This window comes from Bufo gargarizans, chromosome 1 (genome assembly GCF_014858855.1).
Source record: "Bufo gargarizans isolate SCDJY-AF-19 chromosome 1, ASM1485885v1, whole genome shotgun sequence".
Taxonomy (NCBI): Eukaryota; Metazoa; Chordata; class Amphibia; order Anura; family Bufonidae; genus Bufo; species Bufo gargarizans.
In genome coordinates, this window is record NC_058080.1 from 466,713,983 (window position 1) to 466,727,256 (window position 13,274).

General features: G+C 39.7%; 1 protein-coding gene across 2 annotated transcripts in view; it reads left to right on the forward strand.

The window, feature by feature from the left end:
• AUH (AU RNA binding methylglutaconyl-CoA hydratase) overlaps positions 1-13,274 on the forward strand; it is a 295,495-nt gene that overhangs the window by 172,617 nt on the left and 109,604 nt on the right. For both annotated transcript variants that reach the window (XM_044273314.1, XM_044273313.1), the window contains exon 6: positions 7,000-7,056. In XM_044273314.1, coding sequence (XP_044129249.1) covers positions 7,000-7,056 — 57 coding nt within the window. The remainder of the gene's footprint in view (positions 1-6,999; positions 7,057-13,274) is intronic.

Below are 13,274 nucleotides of genomic sequence, written 5' to 3' on the forward strand. Positions count from 1 at the left end.
AAAATGGAGTGTGGCAAAATGGAAGACTGTTCTGTGGTCAAACAAGTCACGATTCGAAGTTCTTTTTGGAAATATGGGACGCCATGTCATCCGGACCAAAGAGGACAAGGACAACCCAAGTTGTTATCAACGCTCAGTTCAGAAGCCTGCATCTCTGATGGTATGGGGTTGCATGAGTGCGTGTGGCATGGGCAGCTTGCATGTCTGAAAAGGCACCATCAATGCAGAAAAATATATATTCAGGTTCTAGAACAACATATGCTCCCATCCAGACGTCATCTCTTTCAGGGAAGACCCTGCATTTTTCAACAAGATAATGCCAGACCACATTCTGCATCAATCACAACATCATGGCTGTGTAGGAGAAGGATCCTGGGTACTGAAATGGCCAGTCTGCAGTCCAGATCTTTCACCTATAGAGAACATTTTGCGCATCATGAAGAGGAAGGTGCAACAAAGAAGGCCCAAGACGATTGAACAGTTAGAGGCCTGTATTAGACAAGAATGGGAGAGCATTCCTATTTCTAAACTTGAGAAACTGGTCTCCTCGGTCCCCAGACGTCTGTTGAGTGTTGTAAGAAGAAGGGGAGATGCCACACAGTGGTGAAAATGGCCTTGTCCCAACTTTTTGGGGATTTGTTGACACCATGAAATTCTGATTCAACATATTTTTCTCTTAAAATGGTACATTTTCTCAGTTTAAACTTTTGTTCCGTGATTTATGTTCTATTCTGAATAAAATATTAGAAGTTGGCACCTCCACATCATTGCATTCAGTTTTTATTCACGATTTGTATAGTGTCCCAACTTTTTTGGAATCCGGTTTGTATATTCTCAAATATCTTTCATTAGTTATAATGAATTGTTTTCTCTGGGGAGCAATCATTAGGAGAAATAAAATGGCTGCCGTCCTATTAGTACATGCAAAACCTGTCCTAGTCACATAGCAGGACACAGCCACATCTCCACCTCCTCTCTGTACTTCATGTCTCCTCGCGAACTCCATTCCCAGAGAGATTCAGCTGAAGATCTTATCATGTATTCAGGATCATAATCCCTGACAAGCAGAACAGAGGAGGATGAGGCAGCTCTCTAGCTCAGTGTTGTGAAGTAACTTGTCCTCCTGTGTGATAAGGACAGGTTTTGTGTGTACAAATAGGATGGCGGCCATTTTATTTCTCCTAGAGAAAATGAGCCATTATAACTAATGAAAGGTATTTGGGAATATATTTAAAATAAAGTAATATTTACGTATTTTCATTTTCTTAATTCCTGGAGAACCCCTTTAATAATGTGTCTGTGCCAAAAAAGTGGCCCAGTTTGGCCCATCTGGTTTCTTTCTGACATGCTTGATAAAGGGTGGGGCCATATGGGAAATGAGGTAGGGCTTTGTGGAAAAGGTGGTCCTAAGATGCCCCACAATTCTAGTGTAAAAATGTCTCAAAGTCAGGGAAAAGTGTCTATCCCTGCACCAGTCATCATCCAGCCTGAGTCTCTGTGATAAATCGGGTGCAGGTCTAGGCAGCCTGTCTAAGCTTTCTACGCTGTCTATAGAATTAGTAAATCTGGGTCACTTTTTGGCATTAATACAGGAATAGTCATCATGAACCAGAAGCGATAACAAGAAATGAAATCATTGATCTGTTCACCTGTCTCATTTGTAATAAACATTGTGAGCAGAGTGTTGAGAACTGTCAGCCTGTAAAATTTGGCAGTAATTTGTAATGATTAAAGCTTTTGACCTGGGGGAGTACCGAGGCAGTTCGGGAATGTACAGTCATCAAAATACTTGTCCTCCCACAGACCTCTGTCTGATAGCAAACATCTCTCTGTTCTAGTGCTGAGCTGCAATGGATGACTTATATATTGAAAAACAGAGAAATAGAAGCAGGATGGATTTATCAGGAATATATTAAAAGTTTTGCTGATATGAGCATGTAACTGTAAAGAAGACTGTAGAAAGAAAATAACCAGTTCACCGTCAGATCAAATTTGTTCAAATATTCTTCTAAGGGTCCATTCACACGTCTGTTGTTTCTTTCCTGATCTGTTCCGTTTTTTGGGGAACAGATCTGGACCAGATCTGGACCCATTCATTTTCAATGGGTCCTGAAAAAAATCGGACAGCACAATGTCAGATTTTTTTTCAGGACCCATTGAAAATAAATGGGTCCAGATCTGGTCCAGATCTGTTCCGCAAAAAACGGAACAGATCAGAAAAGAAACAACGGACTTGTGAATGGACCCTTAATGTTATATTACTGATTATCACTTTGGCAGATCACTTTTTATGGATGAGACCCATAGAGTATACTAGAAAGCTCTTCATCATTAAATAATACAGCTTTTATCTATAATAAATATAACATTATCATATGTATAATTTGCAGTTCTGTAAGGTAAACAAGACAGAGGATAGTATGATATTACAGAGGGATTTGGGGAAACAGAGGTTCAAATAACATCCAGTATGGATAAATGTACAATTGTGCACTTGGGCTATGGAAACAAAATATAAAATTATGTACTACACTTGGTAAAACTGCCTCTGGAAAAGACTTGGGTATATTGGTGTACAGTAAAATTGACCAGTTCCAGGCAGCTGCTGCCAAGGCAAATAAAATAATGGGCTCCATCAAAAGAGGCATATATGCTAATGCCAAGCCACTAATCAGACCACACTTGGGATATTGTGCACACTTTTGGGCACTTGTGTCTAAGAAGAACATAGCTGAAATAGAGTGGGTACAGAAGAGGACAACCAAGGTAATTAAGAGAATGGGCAGATTATAGCACCAAGACAGTGAACTGTCAGCTACATGATATTGTGAATGGTTTATTTATTGATTCAAGACGGGCCAGGATGCTTTTTCTTGAAGCATATAATATAACCGGTTATGGGTACTAGATTTCTAGAGAAGGTACACTGATTAAGGATTTTTTCTTATAGCCTTATTTGGAATCTGAAAGAAATTTTTCCCCTGATATTGTGTAATTGCAACTGCCTCATAATGGTTTTGCCTATTCTCTTGATCAACACCCTAGGATTATAGGTTGGACTTAATGGACCCATGTCTATTTCAACCTTATAATTATTTTACTCTGTAACTATCATCATCATACATTTATTAGCTTATGGACAGAAGATGGGTAAACCCTTGGAAATGTGGAGGATGTCCCATACCAAACTTGTCAGTAAAGGGCTACATACACAGTAGAGTATTGTCAGCCAAATCCACTGTTTCCAGAGGGGCTGGCCAACAATCTAATTGTATGGAGAGCTCCCAAATTTATCCTGATGATTTCGGTGGAGAAAAGGATCTGACAGATTAGATATTTTTTCTCCCAATTATTTTGTTCTCCTGGTTTCTGACAACTATACCATTCTTTAGTTAAAATGGTAGTCTAGAGTAACTTCTATGCTGTCATATGATGTGCCACGTATAATCAGAGGACTACCTTCAGTGGTGTTTTGAACATACCATGGCTCCTGGAGGAGCACAGCCCAGTATTTTTTAATTAGAATGATGTGAATATGCAGTGCCAGATAAAATTCTCTTAAAACATAGTACCTATTGGAGTGTGGTTTCATTTTTTTTTTTACAGTGGCATATGTCTACCACTGACTCCCATTTAAAAGGATGTTTTTTGTATAGTTCCCCCTATACATCGAAGTGAGCTTTCAATGATTTATAATATGACCTTCATCCTCTTGGTTGTCCATAGCATCTAGTCAGGTTCTAGCTGGAAGTTTTCCAGAGTACGTTTGAAAAGTAAAGTAGTAATCTGATTGGCTGCAGAACAGTTTATATAGTCAGGAGTTGGCATGGCTTAATCATTGTAACAAATAGTGGTGTAATATCAAGGACTTTGAGCAGAGATTATTTTACTGAGCAATTCCTAAAGGCAATATTACATATATTTGTCCGGAAATGTGGTTTCACCTTGACAGTGCTGAGAAGTATTATAAATGAATTTACAACATAGCAAATATAACATCATGCTTTATTTGTACTTTCATTATTATAAGCAGGAGAGTAGCTGTAGTGGGTGCAAAGGTAGCAGCCCAAAGACCCTTGTGTCTTATAAGAAGACACCAGTATTATAGAAAGTACATGTTGGGAAGGTTCTGTTATAGATAGGGCACTGGGGCCTAGAATCTTCAAGTTACACCTCTGGCTGGAGGGAAGGGGTTAGGTCAAGAATTTGGCATTGGGGGATGCTGTTTCAATTTTTGACTCAGGCAGCAGGAAGGCTATGTGTTTCCCGGCCCCTGGCCACAAAGCACTGAGCAAAGGGGGGCCCAAGCTGAACTATTGCACCAGAGCCTTTAGCTACGCCCCTGATTACAGGTAATAGTAGAGTCCTCAATAAATCAGATTATTATGCACAATCAAAGACTTCATTTGGCAGCAGTATTAAAATATTGAACTGTGTCTCTAGATATTTGTGGTTATTGAGTACCATCATGTCTTGCATGTGCAACTTATCTTCATTTTTTACTATGTTTATCAAGTAGCCACAATGATAGTGTCACGTTTGGGTGTGGAGGGAAACACCACACAGAACATAGGAGGGAAAGGGGTGAGGGAATACGGCCTGGAAACTAGGGAAAGTTGATGGACTCCTCCTAGTAAAACCCTAATCAGTCCTGACTAAAAAGCGAATCGTAAATATTTTTTCCATTCACTACATGCAATAATAGTTTTTTTTATGTTTATGTTTTTTTATAGTTTTGTTTTGCATGTATAACTGGGAAAGGGGGTGATTTGAATTTTTTATATAATTTTTTTTATTCATATTTTTTTTTTAAATGAAGAGTTAAGTGACCGACAGCCGCCATGTATAAAGCAGGCTTAGCTAGTAAACCAGCTCCATACACACCTTACGCACCTCATCTGTACAGTTATGTCTGTCGTCGTGAAGGTATTAATAAAAATTACACTTTTACATGTGTCTGTTTGTTCTACAGATTGATTCCTTTTACATGTATGAAGCACCTTGAATTTTATTTTCTTACTTGTGTCCTTCTAGTATTTGGTATTCTATTACCAGTTAATTTCCTCTGCATCCTCACTACATGCTGTGAAATCTCAACCTTAGAAGGGAGGTACTGGTATAGAGAGAGTGCATCAAATGGAGCAGCCCCTAAAACCTTATTTACATATAATGAAAAGAAGCATTTCTGAGGATTAGAGGGCCAGAATTTCACAAGAAACTTATGGTTATGTTTCGGGGCAGCTACATGACAGTATGATTACTTTGAAACCTATTTTGAAGTTCATAGACTGCCTTTAAAGGGGTTTTCTGGGCTTTTAATATTAATGACCTTTCCTCAAGATAGAGCAGTAATAAATAGGTTAGAGCAGCACCAATGCACCTTGTATGACTCCCTCGGAATGCAGCAGCTTGTCCAGACCACCGATCCTCAAAGGTCAGCAGATCAGCGAAGAAATAGAAGATGATAGCAGCATATCCAAATGAGGGTCCTTTATTCACCGATCATCCATGAAACATTGTACAAAAAAGGGCAACGTTTCGGCTACACAGTAGCCTTTATCAAGCATAATATCAAACATTGGTTCCAAACATACTGTATATAGTGCAAAAAATACCACCCCTAATCAAAGGGGACCAATAGAATTCAATTCCATATTCATGCAACACCCACTAATTTATTATTATCCAATGGGACATATCACCTAACGATAATATACCTGCCAAAATTAGTGACACGTGCTTTACCTCTTGGTGATAGGTGGTTGCCGGGACATTCACTGCATGCACCTGATTTCTTGTCTGCGTTCATTCCTCCTCAATGCACATCCAATCACAGGTAACGGATGTCACACTATCATGTGACCATCCCCACCTCACGTGACCCGTTGCCTGACATCGCATGACTAAATCAGACTCGGCCACACAGAAAAACATCTCCATATCCATGGAGACCTGCTCTGCCATGTGATATAATGCAATATATCAGAACATCTTACTCATCGGTTAATGTATTATATTAGTTAATTTGCTGTCAAGGCCTATAATAGTTATATTTAGACTGTAACTCAATTGCGCCGAGGTTAATCGCCGACTTTCCACTCACATGCATGATGTGAATCCCGCATCCACCATCCGCCACCTATAAACAATACAAATAAGTGAAATTAGAAAACAATTTTTAAAACCAACAAATACCGAAGAACATACATATAGACATATAAAGCTATTCAATACCACTTACATTGAATTCTATATTTAATCCATAAGATTGTAATGACCTCAAGGTAAATATCCATCTCAGTTCCTTCTTTCTCAAGATTAATTCCCTATTACCTCCCCTCCTCAATACACCAACAGAATCAATTACACGGATTCTCAACTGATTGATAGAATGGCCACAATGTACAAAGTGTTTCGCAACTGGTTTGTCCATCATCTTTTTTCTGATGGTGCTTTTATGTTTATTGATCCTCTCTCTAAGTTCCATAGTAGTCTCCCCGATATATATTAAACTACACGGGCACTGAATCATGTATATCACATCTCGCGATCTGCACGTATAATAACCCTTGATGTTGTAATCCTGTCCAGTATATGGGTGTGCAAATGTGTCCCCTTTTATCATATTTCCACAGTTACAGCATCCCAAACATGGAAAATTGCCCGTCTTTCGTGGAGCCAGATACCGTTGTTTATCTGTATATGTGCTACTCACATCTGCTTTCACCAATTTGTTTCACAAATTGGTGTTCCTCTTATATGCCATGAGTGGAGGTGTATCAAATTCCTGTACAGTTGGTAAACCCTTTAGTGAGATGTGCCATCGGCGGGGGTCCCCAATATTAAAATCCCACAAAACCCCTTTAACCTTCAGAGCTGATATTGGATTTGTTTGGGTAATGTTTCGTAGAAATACAGTTCCCACATATTATGAATAGATCAGATTCTTAGTAAGAAAAACTGTTATGTTATTATGAATATTCAATTATATTGTTTCAGCTTCATCTACAAAAATGGGTCTTGTTGAAACCAAGTTGGCCATAATTCCTGGAGCAGGTAAGGTTGGTGTAAATGTGAAAAAAAGCATATCAAATCTATGCATACAGTGATATCTGCTTATATTAAAAGCTACATTAGATTCATGTTATTTAGCATTTCACACAGAATAATTTGAGCCATTTTAGGACCCTTAACTTTGCATAAAACATATGGAAATAGTGTGTGTTGGGTGTTGTATTAATAGACTGGACTGTGTCTTTCAGTCATCAATAATCTGATCACAACGTGCCCTGCCACTAGGTCCTCAAGTCATCAGCCGTAATCTTTTGAGGATCTTGGAAGCAAGGGTTCAGTTTTCCTGTAGCACCACCACAGTGGACAATAAATGGTCACTAACTTTTCACACATCTTTGCATAAATCAATAATGTAGATGAATATAATTAACATTGTGATATATATTTTCAAAGAAAAATGTCTCTCCACTTATCAGCCTCCCCCTTTCCCCCTAAACAAACATTCTCGATCTCAAGGACAACTGTCAGGTCACTCCCCCCTGTCCTCTCTCCATAGACTTCTATAGGCATCTATAATCTGATCATATAGCCAGCTGACAGTTTGCCTGGGAGAATGTCAGTTTAGATGGGGGAGTGAATGAGCTGATAAGTGGAGAAAGAGACATTTTTCTCTGCTGAGATATATTACAAAGTTCACCTGTACTATTGAGATATGCAGAGTTATCTAAAAGGTTAATGGCCATTTAAGCATAGTTGAAATCAATTAGATGTCCGTACATAGATGTGATGGGTTTCCAAATCAAGAGACAGTCTCTCAACTTTTCTCAACTCTGGCTAATAAATGAGTGTCCTAAATGGGTGACTCCACTCTATTAATACAGAATTTCCTAATATTCGAAAATGTTCTTTCGCAATTAAACAGCCATATTAAATAGACCTTTTAAGGTGCTTTCTGGTTGTGGGTTATCTATTTTTAGAGATTTTAAAAGATGGTATGATTGGACAGAAATGTAGCCATATTACAAGTAAATATGATTTTTTCATTATTTTGCAACATCAGTGATATGTGCAATGAAGCCTATGCTTTTCTTTTGTAGTACACAATGTCACATACTTTATGTTGCAATTTATGTTACACCACCCAAAGTAATATGTGGACAGTACATTTATTGGCCGTGCATCAAGATCATTTTCCATCCCTTAATCCCTCCAGATATGTAAGATCATTTCCACCTGAAAAAAGTAAATAGTTAAGATCTTGAATTGTTTTCTTTTTGTCATTCTGTTTAGATGATTTTTAGTTGCCTACAGTACTTGCCTAGCAGCCTAGTAAAATAGGATCAGTACAGTTACTGTGTAACCTTGCAGATTTATCCTTACTGGGTACAAGAAGCAGGTTCTATAGTACTAGACAGCAACCCAGATTTGGTGAAACTACTTATTTGGCAGTCAGGACATGCTGACCACAGCTAGAGAACCACAGGTTGCTGTCCTCTGCTGTATGGGACTAATAATGGCTGCAAGATACCGTAACCTAAAAGAGGCATAGCTGCAGAGAAAACATTCACACTGGATTCTGCTGCTTGACATGACTCAAATACCCCTTTATGTGGGACACTCTGTAACAGATGTTGGCCTAGGACCCTCAATTTTTTTTCTTCAGGTACCTGAGCATTACTCTAAACTGTACTATATTATTGCTGGCATCCCAGATGGAAGTTTTCCATGGGATACTTGTTTGACCAGTTGTGAACATCTCATACCGGTGCCATACTACCTTATGGGTTCCTGAGAAGACCTAACTTTCGATGACTACATTATCTCCAATCTGCCAGTTACTAATACATGGGAAATGACTCCATTGCATGGCCAGCTTTTGCAAGCCCTATAACTGCCTATGAATTTATTCATTAACAACATATGGGTCTACCTTCCCAACATGTAGCAGTAGACTGTTATTTTGATTGTTTCACATTATGAAAGGCAGGCAGTTTACAATGGCAATATTTTAACGTGGGTTTTATTATTTGTCTCAGCTGTCAGTTTAAGTTATGACTATTTAAATGATGGGAATTAACATCTTGCTAAAACGTGTTGCGTTTAAGAGAAACATATGATAAAAAATAAACATTGTGCTTGTAACTAATCTTGTCATGCAAGATATGGTAATTTTTTGTTAATGAACCAATGTGTTTTTGCATTTGCCACCTGCAATATCTGGAGCAAATAGGATCAACGTTTTTACATGCTCTGGTGTTATTTTGTCTTTATAGTTAAAATGTTGTATTGCTGTACTTTACAATAACTTTTAATATATGCTACTTTACAATGACTTTTAATAGACGCTAAGACATTATAAACTGGGCTATCCATTTATATTGATACCCTTGGGTTCCAAATATTTTCTTTTATTTAATCAGATCTTGGTGGGCTGCAGGATATGTAAGTATAATTTATGTGGTAAAGGAAGAAGGGGTTGTATCGGTTCTAGATTGAGCTATCCTTAGGATAGGTTATCAGTGTCAGATCAGTGGGGGTCCAACGCCCATCACTCCCACCCTTCAGCTGTTTGCAGAAGCTCCAGTGCCGGAACTGAGGGCTGTATTACACTGGCAGATTGTCTGCCAGATCATCCCTAATGAGTGCTAGTTAGTGTAATACTGCTGCTGATTACAGCATGAACGAGCAAACAAGAAAACGCTCGTTCATCAGGGCAATCAAGATTTTTAAGCATGCTTAAAAATCATCATTGGCCAGAGGCAGATCATGCTGTGTAATCACGATCTGCTGCCGGCAAACAACTACTCAGTTCTGGACCAGCGATGGCATAATGAACACTCCTCCTATACAGTAGAGGAGATCGCTGCATGTAATAGCAGCAATCTCCTCCCCTAGCAGGGGACAGTTGTGAGCTGAATCGCTAAATGTAATGACGCCCTAACACGAGCCAGAAGCACAACTCCTTCCACTGTGTAGTGACCATGCTGAGGTACTGAAGCTCAGCTCCAATTCAGGTAAAAGGGAACTGAACTGTCTACCTTTTTGTGTTTTATTTTGTTCTCATTTCCTACTTATTTTTTAGTACAGTTTAACATGGTAAAAAATTGACGTAAAACCGTATTAATGCTGCAGATATGGGGAATAGCATGATCTGTGACTTTTTTTGTCCTGATGTCAAAAAAATTTAAAGAAAGCGGCACTCCAAGCCCTTAATAGGGTGAAAACTAGCTTGCAGTACTCTGGTACCTGATAATGATTCAGGGTATCTTGGTGTATGCAGAGTTAGATCCTGGCTCCGGATCCCAGCATATAGGATATATATATAGAATATCTGCAGCACTCTTCCACTTCAAGCAATGGTTATTTTATTTCACCATAAGGCAGCAAACATAGCAACGTTTCAACTTAAAGTATTTTTCAAGCAATGTGAGAGTGTACTCGTATTCCTTAAAAAGGTTCCCAGCAGGTGTGTGCTATACATTATAGGTGACTCCCACCGCATTAGATGAATAATATGCAGATATAGGTATAGTATACACATACATAATTAATAATCAGATATGGAAACAAGAAGTGATGTAGTAAAAAACTTATTGTGTTTGCAGTCCACACGGAAGCAGGAGCATACCTCCAGCACTACAGAGGGCAAGGGCTCATTCACATGACTGTATGAACGGTTCTGCATTTGTTCTGCACTTTTGCAGAATTATTCATTTCAATGGGGCCGCAAAAGATGCGTACAGCACACTGTGTGCTATCCGCATCTATTGTTCCTCTCTGCAGACAAGAATAGGCATTTCTATAATGGTAAATTGCGGAACGCTCATGGGCGGCATTAGTGTTTTGCGGATCCGCAGTTTGTGGACCGCAAAACACGGCGTTGTCATGTGAATGCGCCCCAAGTCTAAGGCTGTTCCTAGCATCATGCTGGTTCAAGTGTGCATGCTCTTGTAATCATGCAGGAGCAAAGTCCCGTTTTAGTAATGACTCATTCGCTTGCAAGGGAGACCTGGCGTCATTGTGTGGGGCGTTACTCTAGGAACGTCCATTGTTGCTAGGAAGAAAAAGGTCACACAATAAGGGTGTGTAGGACATTCATGACATCACCATTGTGGGCGGTGATTCAGTGGCATCCCTGGAAACTAGGCGGTAGAAAGCATAATAGCCTATATATAAATGGTGGGGAATGTGTGCAACAGACATTTGAAGGCCAAAATCATTACATGGAGGGGAGGAGAGGAGTATAGCAATTCCATGTAACTGGCAGCTAAGATACTAGGCAATAACAGGATCCATACTTCCCTAAGGTTGCCACTATGTGGGATCACCATTTGAATGACTAACTCACATTCACTATGGCATCCTATTGGTGACCACTGATACAAACACCATGATCATCTGAGTGTGGAGTCCACAAGTGGGGGACAAAATCTACAATCATTGTAATCGCTGGCTGTTAACTGGGTTTCACAATTGTACTCCATTCCGGATCTCCATTTAGGTGACAGGTACCGGTGAGGGGTAAAGATGTGTTTCCTTTCCATACATCACTTAACATTGTCCACCCTCTCAGTCAAATTGATGCTGGGTTGGGGTGGACAGGTAAGAATACACATAAACTCCGCCAATTGATCTGCTGAGACAGAAGAACACTCGCGTGCATCTCACCCTCCAGAATGACAGGAGGAACTATGAAGGCATCAGAAAGGAGGGTCCTCCACAGCCAATAATGAAGTAAGCATATATATATGACCGCAGGGACATTGCAGAATGAATATTACATATGAGGAATCACAGGTGTAAAATTGATGAATATGATACCTTTTCCCTGTCTGGCAATGTACAAAAGTTACCCTTAGGGCTCATGCACACAAACGTATTTTCTTACCGTGTCCGTTTAGTTTTGTACCGTGTCCGTTTAGTTTTTTAGACTGTATGCGGAACCATTCATTTCAATGGGTCCATTAAAAAAATGGAAGTTACTTTGTGTGCCTTCTGTTTCCGTATGTTCTTACATCCGTTCTGCAAAAGAAAAATAGAACATAGTACTGTTCTTTTTTGCGGATCTGTTTTTTTGTGGACCGCATAATCCCTCAGTCATATTACCACAATTATGTATTTATTTTATGCATATTCCCTAGCGCTTTACAGACATTAGCATCCAACTGTCCCCAATGGGGCTCATAATCTAAGGTCTTTGGAGAACATCAAACTCCAATCAGATGTTGCCCTTGGTCGGATTCGAACCTAGGACCCCAGCACTGCAAGGAACCTAGGACCCCAGCACTGCAAGGCACCAGTGCTAACCACTGAGCCACCGTGCTGCCCACACGATGGCAGCAATTTAAGCATGGGAAGCAGACTTTCTCATGGATGGAGTTAGGTAAACTCCTGAAAGGATTAGCCAATAGTAGTTGGTCTTTAAGGTTCATTGTTCTCCTGTAGGACATAAGGGGAGGGGCTTGAAACTTCTCTGCCGATGGGAAGGATTGTGTGAGTATCCACCAATTTTTCTTAACAACGTATGCTATTCTCCCACTAAAGTAGATGTAGCGTGAGACAAAAGGAATCCTCTTAGTCATACTTTTAGAATCTCTACTCTTTAGCAGGTCATCTCGTTATATATCATTGACCCTGATGCCTCAGGACAAGTGAATTTCCATGTCATTTCCTTGAGCCTTTCATCTATGCGTTAATCCTAACTAACAATTCTCCTAATGCGTAGCAGCTCTAGGTTAAAGATTCAACCATCCCACGAGGATGTGAGTTGTTGAACCTAAGGATGTTGGGGGTCATTTATAAGTCAGATATAAGTCAGATTCGCAGTGGCGCAGATTCTGTTGCGTGCCACATTGCGGCAGAATCTGTGACTTATTCTCTGCAAACGCCAGGTAAAAAAAAGAAGGGCGTGGTGTGGCCAGAGAAGTGGTAGGTCTGTCTCATTCATCATATTCTGCGCCTGGTTTAGGCCTAGAAAATGGTCTAAATGTAAGACAGCAAGGAAACTGTCTTACATTTAGAATTGGCTGTGGATACGCCAAAGTTATGTAGAGGCAGGCGCTTCTACATGACTTAGTTGAGCCTCTGCCAGCGCAGGGGCTTATTAAAACGCAGGCCTTAATAAACGTGCTCCATTGTTTCTATCCATTACTTTTGAAAAAAGATCGGCATAAAGCCCTGTTCCCTGTGTATGTACTAGGGTGTTAAGAAATTGTAGTTTTTCTGTGGAGTAAACCACCTTAAATTGCAATTCCTGATGG